The 15,648-nt window shown below is 43.6% G+C and overlaps 1 protein-coding gene and 1 non-coding gene across 2 annotated transcripts in view; both read left to right on the forward strand.

The window, feature by feature from the left end:
- The window catches only part of Elp3 (elongator acetyltransferase complex subunit 3), a 63,631-nt gene that overhangs the window by 22,564 nt on the left and 25,419 nt on the right, over nt 1–15,648 (forward strand). Inside the window, exons 8-10 of the mRNA XM_040740531.1 lie at nt 2,635–2,796; nt 4,697–4,823; nt 6,948–7,141. Of these exons, the coding sequence (XP_040596465.1) occupies nt 2,635–2,796; nt 4,697–4,823; nt 6,948–7,141 (483 nt within the window). The remainder of the gene's footprint in view (nt 1–2,634; nt 2,797–4,696; nt 4,824–6,947; nt 7,142–15,648) is intronic.
- Nucleotides 11,913–12,019, forward strand: LOC121137890. Its single transcript, XR_005875157.1, has one exon. It is a non-coding gene; the product is annotated as a U6 spliceosomal RNA (small nuclear RNA).

Here is a 15,648-nt window from a genome sequence, read left to right on the forward strand (position 1 = left end):
AAGAGTTCAGTGCAGTCCTGCAGCCTTCCTAAGACAACCTGTAGTTGTATTAAGAAGCAGTAGACCTGGCAGGAAAACTGAATCCAAGTCCTGGCTCTGTCTCTTAGAAGGTAAAACGCTCCTCTCTGCCCTGAAGCCTAGGACGTCTGTAAGGTGTTGACTGCAGTCCTGAAAGAGAGGCTCACTTGCTAAATGGCTGGCTAATGGTGGGTGGGTACGGAGCAGACCCTGAACTGCTCAGACTAAGTAACATCTTGTCTACACATACTAGCATATGAGAAAGAATAGTTCCATAGACATTCTTACATCTCTTAAATGAGGTAGCACATTTACTAAGGTAGCGGATTACACACAGCAACAGCAAAGTCACTGCAGATCACAAAAGATACGACACTGTTGTTTTTATTGTTCACATCTGATTAGAATTTCCACTTCATTGCTTTTCAGATGAAAATACAGCTCTGAAAGGAAATCTAAAACACTGTCCCTTTTGTTTGATTTTTTTTTTTTTTGAGACAGGGTTTCTCTGTAGCTCGGTCTAACCTGGAACTCACTCTGTAGACCAGGCTGGCCTCAAATTCAAAGATCCACCTGCCTCTGCCTCTGCCTTGCCTCTGCTGGGATTAAAGGTGTGTACTACCATTGACTTTTTAAAGTGTAAGTGTGAGTTATTTTCTCTTTCTCCACATTTCTCCAGAGGAAAGGCATTTTTGAGATGGAGTTAAGTTTGTTTTTTTGTTGATGAGTTTTTTTGTTTGTTTGTTTGTTTAATTTTCAAGACAGGGTTTCCCTGTATAGCTTGGGAGCCTGTCCTGGAACTAGCTCTTATAGGCCAGGCTGGTCTTGAACTCATAGAGATCCTCTGCCTCCCAAGGGCTAGGATTAAAGGCGTGTGCTCTGTAACAGACAGATTAATTCATAGGTTTTCCCTTCCCTCTGGGCAGGTCCCTGCTGCTGCTGTTGCTGCCAACTCTCTAGTTTTTCCCAGTGATGGAGCTGTCACCATGTCCAGGCTCTCTCGCCTGGGGCCATTGCTTTTGAGAAATACCAATTAATAGGAGGTGTGTGGCACATGTTAGAGTCTGGATTTTAGGGTGTCCTCAGTTACTTTTTGAAATGTGCTCAGAGCTTTCTACCTTCTGTCCTTCATCCATCCATATGGCTGGCTTTCGCCACAGTGGTTTCTTTCTTTCCTTTTTTCTTCTTTTAATTTTAGATAATTTCCTAAAGTCCGTAATCGCTGTTGGAAGCAGATGAGTTGTGTTTATCATGTGCCATTATGTACTTCCTGTCCTCCATGCCCTGATGCCCACTGTTTGGCAGGCACAAGACTTTGTGAGAAGTTTGAGAGAGGATGGAGGAGTTACTGCCCTGTCTTAAACAGCACTTGACCAGCTAAGAACCCTCCATAATTCATTTCTTACATTTTCTCCTTCCTCCATGTTTCCACCGATGTCACGTCTCACAAAAGACTTCCAGTGTGTTAGATGACACTGTGCAGCAGTCCTGCAGCTCAGTGATGCTTCGTGTGCTGAGTAATTCTTATCATTTTAATTGACACATATGAAGAAACGGAACTAAGTTTTAAATCATTATGATGTCTGCTTTTCAAAACCTCTTTAGAGAGAAGAGAAATAAATACTTGCAAAAGGTTTCCCCTGGTCTTCCCACCCACCTGGTGAGAACAGTGTGGAAAGGATTGAAGAATAGTTAGGTTAGAGATGCCGAGACAGACAGAGGCTACCATCCCAGTCTCAGACAGACAGACCTACCTTCAGCTCCTAACTTGGATTCTATCCACCTTGTATCTTGAATAAGATGTCTATTCCATTTGAGCTTCAGTGTCTTCGTGTGGTATATGGAATGATAGAACACCTCTCAGTTGATTGTCAGGTGGCCAGTGTTGACCCCAGTGACCGTCATCACTAACTCAGTGATGCCACCCGGCCTCGACCAGCCCTCTAACAGACAGTATAACCTTGGGCCGGCTGTAAGGCCATTGTCTCATTTAACTTAAATCCAAGGTGGTCTTCACTATCTTGTATCTAGACTTGTTGAGACAAAAAAAAATGCTCCCTAATTTTGTGCATTTCTGGAAGCTAGGCTTCTGGGTACACAGAAGACGTTTCACCCGAGTGATCCCTGCAGCCTGCCTGTGCTGCTCCCCGCTCCCCTTTGTTTCTTGTATTTACAATGGCTCTATGATGCAGTGAGAAATAAGTAATGCAGATGGATTTTACTTACGTGAAATCGGTTGTTAGGAATTGAGAAATAGCTTTTCACAGTTGAAATCACTGTTTTCACGATGATTATGGCTGCAGCTAACTGCGCATGAATAATAATGATAATGGTAATGGCATGAAGATGTGCCAGTGCAGTGTGTCAGCTCTGTGAAGTGTGGGCACCATTGTTGCCATCGTTTTGCAGATGAAGATGCCAAGGCCAGAGAAGGTTAATAGAATTACTGTTTGCCTGGTGAGGAAGTAGCAGAGCTGGAATTTGAACTTACCCTGTCTGACTCCAGAGCCCCCGCACTTAGCTACTTTTTCATCCTGGGAAGACTAAGAGAAGGTGGGCTGGGAAGAAATGACTCCAGACTGTGGCAGGTGTAGTCACTTTAGTTCTGCTCTGCAGGTATTCTGAGAGAAGCCTCACAAAGTGTGTTGGAATTACAATTGAGACCAGACCTGATTATTGCATGAAGCGGCACCTAAGCGACATGTTGACGTACGGATGCACGAGGCTGGAGATCGGGGTGCAGAGTGTCTATGAAGATGTGGCCAGAGACACCAACAGGTGAGATGGGTGGCTCTGACCCCTGACGTGTCTGTCTCTGGGCTCAGGTTTCTTCCTTGAGCCCAGTCTTAGAGAAAAGTGTGAGGTGTCGGCTTTTTAACCTCTTCTTCCAGCCATGCTCTTCAGACCATCTGCTGGTGCCTTCATGTTCAGTGTAGGCGTCTGATGCTCTCTTCCATCTAGAAGTGTATCAGAAACCGTGTGAATAACTGCCCCCTGGGTAGAAGAGCAGAGAAATCAGGGTTTCAGCACCACCACTGACCAGGGTTGTAAAGGGGAGCTAAGAAAACACTGGTCCATACTGAGAAGCAGCCTAGAGGACGGCAGGCTAGTACTTTGTCCTTTAAGTAACAGAGATCTGTTAATATTTTCAGACAGGGGAAAATCTACTGGGCATTGTATCTATAAAAGGGGAGTCTGAGCAAAGCAAACTGGTGTAGGGAAAGCCTCACACAGGAAAACTGCTTGGAAACTGTAGTATTACAAGCTGTGCTAGGGAGTCCCTGTGGAGAGGGTCAGGGAAGCTTCCTGAAGAAATGGCACCTACGCTGAGGCTCAGAGGAGACTCAGAGTTGCTTGCGTCCACCGGAGGACAGCTGTGTGAGGTTAGGAGCACATAGTGGCAGAGGACTGTGTTATGAGGGTCCGGGAAGTCAGCCCCAAGAGCCTGAGCTTTAGTCAGGAGGCAAGCTGGGAGCTAAGATAGGAGCATGCCTGCACTGAAGTAAGAGACCTTTTGTTCCAATGTGGGTGATGGTTCAAAGGGGGGCTGAAGGGACACGGCCTGGGCCTCCACTGTTGGAGTAATTTAAGCAGGAAACCCTGGAGTTCTGGAAAGCAGTGAGTGTTGTTTGGTGACAGCTGGGAGGAAAGGAGGTCCAGGAGCCTTGGAGGGGAAAGGTTTCACTTTGGGCTAAAAGTGTGTCTTAGAGCAGAGATAGCCAGTAGAATGTTCCACTGGGTCACCACTTTCCATACCTGTAACACAGTCCAGCTGAGGAAATACATATTTCCTTGTAATTTGATTTTTAAAGCCACATACACATAGTTGTGGCCACATTGTATAGTAACTTTGAAGTAGAACAATGGAGTGCAGAATTCAGAACTAACTAGAAATGAGAGTGGGACCATAGGAATAAGTGGGGTATCCAAAGGGAGTCTGATAGACCCCATGACTTCTGAGATCTTTATCTGCTAAGTGGGAGCATCTTGGTGGTAGAAGGAATTGTCACAAGGTTTCAATTGTTAGTTACCCCAACTGTGATCAAGGTCTACTTCCTGCTTGGATGTGGCAGGAGAAGGAATGCTAAGAGAATTGATCTGACCCTGTGACAGCAAAACCTTTCTCTGATGGACCCTTTGACCACACTGTTGAAGTCTGCTTCATATTGTAGTTTCTTCCCTTCCTCTACCAATATTTCATAATACTAAATGAAATGCTACAAGTCAAAGCTCCTTCATAGTTTGTTTTTGTTTTTTTTGTTTTTTGTTTTTGTTTTTTTTTTTTTGTTGCCCAGTATGTCCCCAAACCGGGAATGGAGCCAAGGGCGATCTTGAATCCTCCTGCCTCCACCTCCCAAGTGCTAGGACTCTGAGTGAGTGTCAGCCATGCCTGGCTTCTGTGTGGACCTTGTTTAATGCTGATTCTAGAGTAATAAGCTGATTTCACAGATGGTGTTGAGCCGTGTCATCTGGGTACACGGTGTATAAGAGATTTCAGAGCAGTGTCTTAGAAGCACAGTGGTTTTCCTCCAGGCCTCCTAGTGCCATGTAAAAGTGACTTCTGGAGTTCTGTTCCCAGCCAAGTGACTTGTCTCGTGGATTGTTTTCCTCCTCCTTCACCCCCCTCCCCTTGCCTCACCTCCACCCCCACTAACTTAATTGTCCGTTTTCTTCCCAGGGGCCACACTGTGAAGGCGACATGTGAATCATTCCACCTGGCCAAAGACTGTGGTTTTAAAGTGGTGGCTCATATGATGCCTGACCTGCCGAACGTGGGACTAGAAAGAGACATTGAGCAGTTTATAGTAAGTATGGCCTTGAGTCCGTGGACCCAGATTTCCTCTGCATGCTTTCTGCACCTCTCTGCTCTTGCTTGTTTGTTTTTGTGTGTGTGTTTTCCATTCTTAAAGCTATAAAACCTGTTCCAAAATATTAGAAACACAATGAAGAATGGTTACCCACCTCCCCATTGTCAGACAAACTGTATTTTGATATTCTTTTCAGACTTTAAAATGCCTAGGCTTGGGGCTGAAGAGATGGCTCAATGGTTAACTTTTCTAGAAGACCTGGGTTCTAATCCCAGCACCCACATGGTGGCTTTTATCTGTCTGTAACTCCAGTTCCAGGGACCCAACACCTTCTGGCCTCCCTGGACACTAGGCACGCATATGGTATACAGCCAAACATGTAGACAAACATAATTAAAAAATAGTTTTTTTAGGCTTTGGGGAACTGAGGTTGTTTATGCACATGTAACATAGGCATGCTCATATTACATGTAGATGAAGTAGCTTTTTCTTGATGTAGTTTTTTTTTTTAAATGTCACAGGAGGCGACGTTTCCACGTGGTGGCAGGTGGATAGGTAAGGCACAGGGCCTGTCAGTTAGGATACTGGCTTTTCTGTCCTCATTCTTTGTGGCCTGAATCCTATAGTCCTATGTCCCCAGAGGGAAAAAAAAAGAAAACCTTCTCAGCCAGCATAGGGAGTAGAGACAAGTGCCTCTGTGTGCAGCCAGGGATCCAGTGTCTGTTTTTACTCCATGTCTGTTCTACTCTGCGTGTCTCCTGAGCATTTGGTATGTGAGCTTTATAAGACTATGATGTGATGAACTGGCCTTCATCAGTCTCTTAACGTGGAGTTTTTTCCTTTTCACAATTATGTGCCAGGCTTGATCTGTTCTCTGTTTTCAAATCGTGGTGCCAGTCCATACCCCGCCCCCCTTTCTTGTTCTTTGTTCTTCTAAGTTTATACTTCCTTGAAAATGTTTCATCTTGCCCTATGATTTTAGAGGAGAAAGCGAGAAACTCATGTTTTAACTCTCCCTGTTTAATCATGGGTCCAGGATCAGTTGTCTAGCTCCGTCCTTACAAAAGGAACATAGCAGCCCATGTATCTCCTGGAATGAGAACTCTTCCGACGTTATGCTCAGTGTAGATTCAGGTTAGGCAGAGAATTTATTAAAGACTTGGTGAATCTGTAAAATATGATTGTTACAAAAGAAATCACACAGTTATGAATAAATGTCTCCAAGACCGTGGCGCAACAAGAATACAACATTCAAGAGGTGACAGTCAGTGAAATCTAAAACCTATAGTAACATTTGCTTGAAAAGCAAGCTAAACAATGGGAAGTTTGAGAGGACAGTGTAACCAGAGATTTTAAAGCACACTTTGAAATTTCCAGAGCTAGAGCACTGCTGACTGGATAGATGCTGTTAGGGGTGCAGGAGTGGGAAGGAGGGGACTCTGAACCCACCTCTGTCCAGTACAGTGATGTACAGTCGAGATTAGAGTCAGTTCCATTCAAAGTCCTGGAAAGGACAAAGCCTGGTGTCTCCCAGCTGCCTCCCAGATAAAGGAGCAGCTGGTGGGGCTGTAAGATGGAAGAGGTCTGTGCCAAAAGTAGAAGAGCCAGGTGAGCTGCTCAGTGTCCAGATAACAAGTGGACTGTGTAGCACACGTTAGATAGAAGTGGCGCCAGCTGGCCTGAGGACAAAAGTGTGACATCCAGGGATCAGCTGGCCTTCTCTGTAAAGGGCCCTGGCCCTGTTGTAGACATTGTAGATTTGTTTGTTTGTTCTCCCTTTATTGACATTGTAGGTTTTAGTAAGACTTAAATGCTTTTTCTACAATTTTTCAAAAGTTAAAACAGTCATATCTAGTATTAATGATGTTGTGGTCTGGAAGGAAGTAGGGTAGCCTTTCCAAAGAGTATCACTCATTGTGAGACTGGTGGCAGCCACAGTCTGCGTAGGGCAGCACGGTCTGGGGTTAGTGAACAGTGACGTCTTGCCGTCCCCATGTTCACTTCTTGACGAAGCGCAGGCAGCTCCAGGCTTGCTGCAAGTGGGGGGAGCTGACATGAGCATGAGCCTTCCCTGTGGGCGCAGAACTAATGGAGGGGTAATTTTTGGTTCTCCATCCATAGGAATTTTTTGAGAACCCTGCTTTTCGTCCTGATGGTTTGAAGCTGTATCCTACCCTGGTGATCCGTGGAACTGGGCTGTATGAGCTGTGGAAATCAGGAAGATACAGGAGCTATTCTCCCAGTGACCTGGTCGAGCTGGTGGCTCGGATCCTAGCCCTCGTGCCCCCATGGACTCGTGTGTACCGAGTGCAAAGGTGTGTGTTACCTTTCAGTCCCGTATAACGGATATTCTTTAAAGGAGCGGTCTGCTTTGATAGCAAGAGAATATCGGGAATGCTGTGTGTGTAAAATAGAACAGTGTGCCTAGGCCTCATTGCCAATACTTATATTTATTCAGCATCCCTTTATCTATGAGCCAGGAAAGTAAGAACAACTTGAAGGGGTCCCCTGGGCAAAATCTAGGACAATTTGAACATCAAAATGAATATTTGGGGGGCTGGGGAGATGGGTCAGTCAGTAAAGTACTTGCCGTGCAAGCATGAGGACCTGACTGTGATCCCCAGCACCCAGGTAAAGAAAGCCCAGCCAGTGAGGTCACACATGCTTGCAATCCCAGCACTGGGGAGAGACACGGGTAGGCCCTGGGGGCTCGGGCCAGCCAGCCTAGCTTACTTGGTGAATTCTAGACCACTGCAAGTCTGTCCCAAAAAGAATGTGGGCAGCCCCTGAGGAACCACACCAGAGGTTGGTCTCTGGCCTCCATGTACATGCACACACATTATAGACTTGTAGATCGTGTGCATGTGTTAATAAGTTATAACCAAATGGATAAAGTAGGAGTCCTTCTTTCTTAGGTCAGTAATTTGTACGCCTCAGAAACATAATATCAGCAGTCTTCATTACACGTAGATTCTATATTTGCAAATTTCCCCACTAGAAAATTGTGTGACTCAGACTCTATCCCTGTAACATATTTGCCGTAAGTCATTCTGAGAACAGTGAACATTTTGGGTTGCTCATGTACACACTTAGCCGAGGACAGAACAGTGCCTCTCTGCCTTTCCCAGCCCTCACACTGTAAACGAGAGTGCTGTTTGCACTCTGCTTAATGCTACATTTCTCAGATTTTTGTGAGCTAGTTATGAATTGGCTGTTTAAAATGACCTCCAAACACAGCGCTCAAGTGCTGTCTATTGCTCCTAAGTGCTGGAGGGCTGTGAAGTGACTTACAGAGGAATAGCCTGTGCTGGGGAACCTTTATTGAGAAGGCCCAAGAGAGAACTGTTGGCCGTGAGTTCATTGTGAATCCATCAAGTATATATATATTAAATAAGGTGTGTTTAAACAGACCCGCAGAGGACAGGCACTTACTTACTGATCTGGCAGGAGGGGCTCATGGCCACCTAACCCTGTGTGCTCTGTAGGAGCAGTGGGTCTGGTTCACTTCAGTGTTGGTGGAAACCTGAAAGAATGAAATTACCTGCTGACTGCTCACCAACAAAGAGCTAGAAGTGACCACGAATTGGAAGTGTCTCCCCACTATATACTTACTACACAGTAGAAAAGAACTACGTGGCCAGGAGAAGCCTGGCCACTAACTGGGGTGAGCATTATCCAAAACCGATGAAGTGAGTTGTGTGCCACCTGCTAGGACTGATTAACACCACAGCATCACTGTAGTCTAGCATCTGTAACTGAGTCTAATCATGAGCCAACGTTATACAGCCCCAAGTAGACACACATTCTCGACGTCTAGAGCTTCATCTCTCCAAGTATTGGAGTCAGGGAGTTAGTTCTTTTTGATGGAGACTGAAGAAACATGACAGCTAAGTACAAGATAGGGACTGGGTCCTTTTGCTTGAAAGATGTGTTAAGATGCTGGTGCAACTCTGTTGGGGTCAAAGAGCAACAGCAGAGTGTCTGTTGGGGCAGGTTTGTGGTTGTGACACAATCTGTTCACATGAAATGCCCGAGTGTTCCAAGTCTTAGCAAGTCTTACTTCTTACTCTTGGGTGAATCAGGAACCACAGTTATTTGAACTTCTTCTGTGACTTGGAGATTGTTTCCCAAGATGTGAATTAGTACAGCAGGAAAGAGAGACACTGCAAGAGCAGTCACAGAGGCAAGGGCAAGAGGCCATGTGTGTCTGACTTGGCCACACAAGTCACAGAAGAGGCCAGTTCCACCTCCACCCAGTCCTGAGAACCAGGGCTTCAAATGAAAGGAGCTAATGATGGCAAAGCCTCCTGTTTCCTTCCTCCTGAGTCAGAGGCAGCAGAGACTTGTGTGTCACATGAAAAGCTTCATTTCAGGGACCTTAGCAAATAGAGTCACGGACCATTTTCCTGCCTGCACCAACTGAGACAAAGATTTGGGGGGGAGGTGACAGCAACCCCATCTTTTAAGTGTCTAAGGGAGAGGGACCATGAAGTATGCAGCCTTCTGGCTTTGAAGATTGCCCTCTGTATCACAAACACAGGGATGGTGAGTTTCTTGAAGGGGTGGAGTCAGGATGCCTTTGAGTCCAAGGACAGCTGTTTGAAGAGAGCAAGGGTCCACGCAGTATATGCTCAGTGAAGCACCAGCATAGGGTCAGGGTTTCATGCTTTGGAGCTGGTGACCTACCTGACTTTGAAGCTAAGGCTTTGCTGGTTTAATTCTAGACAATATTTTTTATAATGTTTTCCATTTTATCTCTTTAAACTATTTTTTATTTTGATGGTTTTAAAATTTAACTATGATACTTATTATACAAGTTTTCATCCATACAGGTTTTGGTTTATGTAACTTACTATGGACTAATTAGTCCAATAAAACATTGGTTTTGGTAAACATGGGGAGAATTTATTTCTTCAAGATATTTTGATTTTATGTGTTTTGTTGGATATTATTGCTGAAATGTTAGTGTGACTATCTGCATGGAAACTTTTATTTTTTATATTTTGCTACTTGCTTTTATTATCTTTGTGTGTGTGATGTCTATACATATATATCCCTGTGAGCATATGGGGGTCAGAGGACAGCTTTCAGGAGTCTGTATGTGTGTGTGTGTTTGTATGTGTGTGTGTGTGGTGTCTACACACATGTGTCCCTGTGAGCATGTATGTGGGAGTCAGAGGACAGCTTTCAGGAGTCAGTTCTCTTTCTTCCATGGGTTCCAGGAATCGAACTCAAGTTACTAGGCACTTTTAAGCCCTCTCAACATTCTGCTATTTGGCTTTCTATGTCTCTTTAGTTCTATACCCGTGGCCTCAACCAACCCCAGTTAAAAATTTCCCAGGGAGAAGCTACACTGAGCACACAAACACTTTTCTCCTGCCGTTGTTCTTTAACAACAGTGTAGCAGCCACTCCCCAACATTTACCTTGCACTAGGTGTGATGGTTTGAAGCCTATGTATATGGCATCATCCTCAAGGCAACAAGCATTTTGTAGTATCTGCAGGTGATGCTGGACCCAGCCTCTTATTGAGGGATACTGTAAAGCATTTAATAATTATTCAAACTTAATATATAGACTATAAGTTCCCATTTGTCCTCAATAATCATTGGAAATTTAGCCTCTACTTGTGTAATTCTGAAGTAGTGTGTAGGATTACATATGTTGGTCCATGTTTACATGGTGTGGTTTTTGCTTCATACATTGCTTTGCAACCATGCAGTGCTTTCTTTGGCTCCAGCAAAGTATGATATGTTAATGTTCAAAATGTATAATGCCTTCATAGCTAGCCACATAATACTCTGTCTACATGATACAATAATGTCTTAGAACTTACAATTCCTTCAACACATATTAACAATGAGCTTATATTGTTTACAAAAGCCTCCTTGTTTGATGGGAATTCATCTTTGCAGAGACTGGTAAATATGACAGTGTTTACATGAAATAAGCCAGATACAGAGAACCAAACACCGCAGTATCTCACTAGTGTGTAGAATCTAAACAAACTGATCCCACACAAGTATGAAGTAGATCCAGGCTGGCTCTCTTAGGTCGTCATTCATCAACTGAAACAAAATACAGTTAAGTGGGAGGGGTGGCTTCTCTGTTGATGCAGTAGCCTGGCTAGGGCTGTAAAGTTGCATATGTCAAGGAAATGAGGCTGAAATATATATATATAGCCCAGCCCTAACATTTGTTCAGCAAGTAGGGCCCAGGAGTCAGTCCTAGCCCCACTGCCCCCCCACAACAAAGGCAATTATGATAAGAGAGAGTTCTGAGTGTTCTTGTCTCAAAGAATTGATACTGGGGGATGGATATGCTAACAATGTGATAAACCTTCTACAATATGTTGATATATCAGAGCATCACATTGAGACCTGTTTATATATAGATATTAAAAGCTCGCCGGGCATTGGTGGCGCACGCCTTTAATCCCAGCACTCGGGAGGCAGAGGCAGGCAGATCTCTGTGAGTTCCAGGCCAGCCTGGTCTACCGAGTGAGTTCCAGGACAGCCTCCAAAACAAAACAGAGAAACCCTGTCTCGAAAAACCAAAAAAAAAAAAAAAAAAAAAAGCTTGTGCTTCAGCCAGAAAGTCTGGGAAACAGAACCTTCAGCGAATGACTGATGGAAGCAGAGGCAGACACCCACAGCTAAGCACTGAGCTGAACTCAAGGAACCCGGTGACAGAGATGGAGAACTGATGAGCAAAGGGGTTAAGACTGGGCTGGTTTAACCCCCCCAGAAACAGCTGACCTGACAAGGGTTAGCTCTTGAATCCCAGACTGATGTCTGGGAATCCAGCATGAGACTGATCAAGACCCCCTGAATGTGGGTGTCAGTGAGGAGGCCTACCTAAGTAATCTATTGAGCCTTGGGTAGTAGATTAGTATTTATCCCGGGTATACAAATGGACTTTGGGTGCCCATCCCCCAGTGAGAGATGCACTCTCACTCTGGACTCTTGTGGGAGGGCGTGGAAGGAGAGGAGGGAAAGGAAGAGGGACCTGGGATTGACGTGTGAAGCAACCTTGTTTCTAATTTAAATTAAAAAATAAAAATATTTCATCAAAAAAAAAAAAGCTTGTGCTTGTTTTGACAGCACATATACCAAAATTGGAATGATGCAGAGAAGATTAGCATGGCCCCTGAGCAAGGATGACACGTAAATTTGTGAAGCGTTCCATAGTTTTTAAAAAATGAAAAATAAGCTTATATATAGCTAATTAAAAGCTTTCATATACAAAAAAAGATTAAGATCATTTTCAGGACTATACGTTAATGGCAGCATAATAGTCTCATATCCGTTTGTCTTACGTAGTAATTTGTCTCATTGTTAGGAAGACATTTAGTTCCAGGCTACAGTCCAACATGTCAAGGAAGTCATGGCAGCTGCAGAAAGTGGTGATTGTTTGTGCTCCTCTCACTTTCTCCTTTTTAATGCAGTAAAGGCTCTTACCATAGGGAATGGTGCCGCCTACAGTGGGCAGCTGTTTCAACCTCAGTCTACCTAATCAAGAGGCCTGTCCCAAGTGGTTCTAGAGCTCATCAGATTGACAGTTGACATTAACCATCACTCAAGTCTCTTTTCATCCCCAGTGTCTCATCTTCCCCCCACCCTTTCACTAGTATCCTAGTCTCCGTTATAGCTAAAATCAATGTGAATCCAAATTTTCACTTCTGTTATAGTAGTATAACCCATGGAAAGAATTACATGTGGTAAGGGATCTATGTATTTTTCTAATCATCATTTTAATGCTTTAAGTCATTTTTGAAAAAAGAATTATAAACGGGATGGAGTTTACTTTGTATATGGATACAATTAATAAGTGTTTCTAGAGAGATTATGCCAATTCATGTAAATCATTCCTGTTTTATCTCATCCTCTGTAACATTGCATGCCTTTAACTGTTTACATTGAGGGTATGATTTGCATTTCCCATTAGTGGGGATTAGCTCTTGCCTTGTATCTGATCGTAGCTTGTGCTCTTTCTTACATGACTTGCTTGTGTCTGATTTACAAGTCATGGGATCCAGATTACGAGAGAGAGAGAGCAGTGCTTTTATGGAGATAACACCCTCCCCCCAAAAAAGAATTTGTAAATGTTAACTCACTTTGAATCCTCTTACCTGGAAGCTAAAGAGAAAACTGACAGTTCCTTCCCGAATGGGACACTGGAGTGTAAGATCATCTGACAGCAACATTCCTGGTGTGAAATAGCGTCGAGTGTGTTTAAAACCCTGAAGTTTCATTTCAAGAAGTATTAAAATTTATACTCAGACTGAGGTAGAATTTGTTATGTCTGAACCTTTAAATGAAAATGTAAATGAGCAGTATAAACCTTATTACAGAGGTGCCTAGGAGATAGCTCAGCCCATTATGCATAAGAACTGCTATTGCAGAGGACCAGAGGATGCCAGCATCCATATCAGGCATCTCACTGCTGCCTGAACTCCAGTTCCAGGGAATCTGACCCCTCCTTGGGCACTGCACTTGTGTGCACATAGCAACACACAAAAAAACACGCATATACATAGTCAAGTAGAAGGTACATGGGGAAGGCTGGGTGTTGAACAGTGAAGTGACTGAGAGAGGTGGTATTTCACTCAGATGGTTTCTTCTAGCTTTAGTCTCAAAGTTTTAGGCTAGTTGTGCGGGTCAGAACACTGCTGCTGATCCAGGCATGCCTTCAGCTCCTCACTCTAATGAGGAGACTGACTGTCAGGCTAGTGGAAAGAAGCCCCTGATGACCAAGAAAAGCCTCCTCCTGGGGAACCCTGTACCTCCTTTGTTTTTGTTGGGTAGTGTAGTCAGTGGAAGTCACAGGTGTCTTTTCTGCCCTGGTCCTTTTGGAACTCAGCCCATTTCTGTCATTCCGCCTCAGAACCTCTACCCGCCACAGCTGGCTTGCAAAGGTGAGCTTTTGCAGGCTTCCCATGGTGAAAAGAGTTAGAGACTGTTTTAGGCAAGTCTCTAAAAGGAGGTAATGCAAGTGAAAGCACCATATTTTAGGTTTCCTTCTGCTTGTCTGCCTTAGTAATTGATTGCTTGATGTTCCCATTGGTTATTTCCTACGCCCCGCCCCTGCCTGCTTGCCTCTTGACTGTCTCATACATTTTGGCTTTCTGATAGTTGAATCAGAAGCTTCTTCCTGGGTGTTTTTATGAAGCACATCCTGCTGGAAGGTTGTGCATTCTAGCCCCAAGGAGTGTAGTCAGTGATTAAGTGTAAAATTCTGTCCAGGCACGTGATGGGTTCTGCATTAGAGCGCTGCTGCCCCGGGGCTATTTGACAGCTGTCTGCCTCAATATGATATTAAATCACTGTGAGGCGTCAGACTAGGAATACCAATTTGCAACCAAAGCATGCTTCTGGTGCATGAGAAACTTCAGACAGAAACAGCTCTAAACACGACTTGGAAAGGTTTTTGATGAGAAAATTGTAAATATTAGCACCTCTAAGCTTGAAATATTACCCGTTGAGCCAATATCCGCGTGTGAATCTCTCTTCATGCCAGGAAAGAGACTATATTGAATTACTTAGAGAAACCTAAAAGGAATTTTAACTCCTGCCTGGATGAGGCAACAAGGTCAGCCGCTTCCGCAGCCTGGCCCAGGTTCTGCTTGTCCAGAGAGTTGTAACCCAGTCTGAGTATGGAGTTGAGACCCATCATGCACTGCTCTGCATGTAGAAGATGCTTGCCCAGTGCAGAATTGTGTCCCTCAGTTCCAGTGAAGAATGCTATTGTTGAGAGTTGCATTTGCCACATTTCTGTTCCTTAATGACTGAGAGCTTCCATCTGCTCTGCTCTAGGCGTGTCCCTACCAAAGGCCATTAAAGCTGTGTTTCATTTTTATAGTGACAAACATAAATTCAGGACTTTATGAACTGGTGGCATTCTTGTAAGGCCCTGTGTTACCTCTCTGGTAATCAGCATCTACAAGAGCTTGCTGCCTATGTGGTCTAATGGGCATAGCACCTGGCTTGCTATCTATCACCATCTTGAAATTGTTAATAATTTTATAATAAGAAACTACATGTTCTCACTTTTACTGGGTTCCACAAATTATGCAGCAACCTCCTGATAAATGAAATGCATCATGGTTATTTTAACACAAACACATACAAAGCAAGGTTATGCTCTAATGGTTTGAATTAGCCCTAGCCCTGCATATCCTAGGAGCAGTTACTCTAGTTTTGTTTAGTTCATTGTTCATAGCAACCTTATAGGACATAACTACCATGAATAATAAGACACAAAAGGTATTTGTCAGTTATTATTAGCATGACCTCTGCTGATCATCTCGGGTTAATTTCAGACCATGTAAACAAGTGTTTGGAAGTGTATTTTAAGTTTTAAAATATTTAGTATGTTCATATGATGATAGTTATATATTCCACACACTTACAAATTATTATAAAATATCTCCATGTTAAAAGGGGGCACTTTGATTTTATATTTGGCTTATGTAATATAAGCAGAAAGATTTTAAGCAATGTATGTATTCCTTGCTAAGTAATTTTTACTCATAACCTTTGTGTGATTTGTGATTATATCTGATTACCAACTTTGAAACATATATTGAATTTAAGAGACTAAAAATTCTAAAATTAAGAATCATTTTGCTAAAAACTACATAAATGATGTATGCTAGCTAGTTAGTCAAAAACATAAATTTCTTAGGCCACTCTCACTTTGGCCTCCTGGTGTGTTTCTCTTCATAGTTATCTTAATGGAGCCCTCTGGATTCTAGAGCCTGATAGATCTGTGAAATGGTTCTTTGTGCTCTTTGATCCACTTTCAGGAGCTAGTACAATATA

Source organism: Mesocricetus auratus, unplaced genomic scaffold, assembly GCF_017639785.1.
Source record: "Mesocricetus auratus isolate SY011 unplaced genomic scaffold, BCM_Maur_2.0 Super-Scaffold_100707, whole genome shotgun sequence".
NCBI classification, from domain to species: domain Eukaryota; kingdom Metazoa; phylum Chordata; class Mammalia; order Rodentia; family Cricetidae; genus Mesocricetus; species Mesocricetus auratus.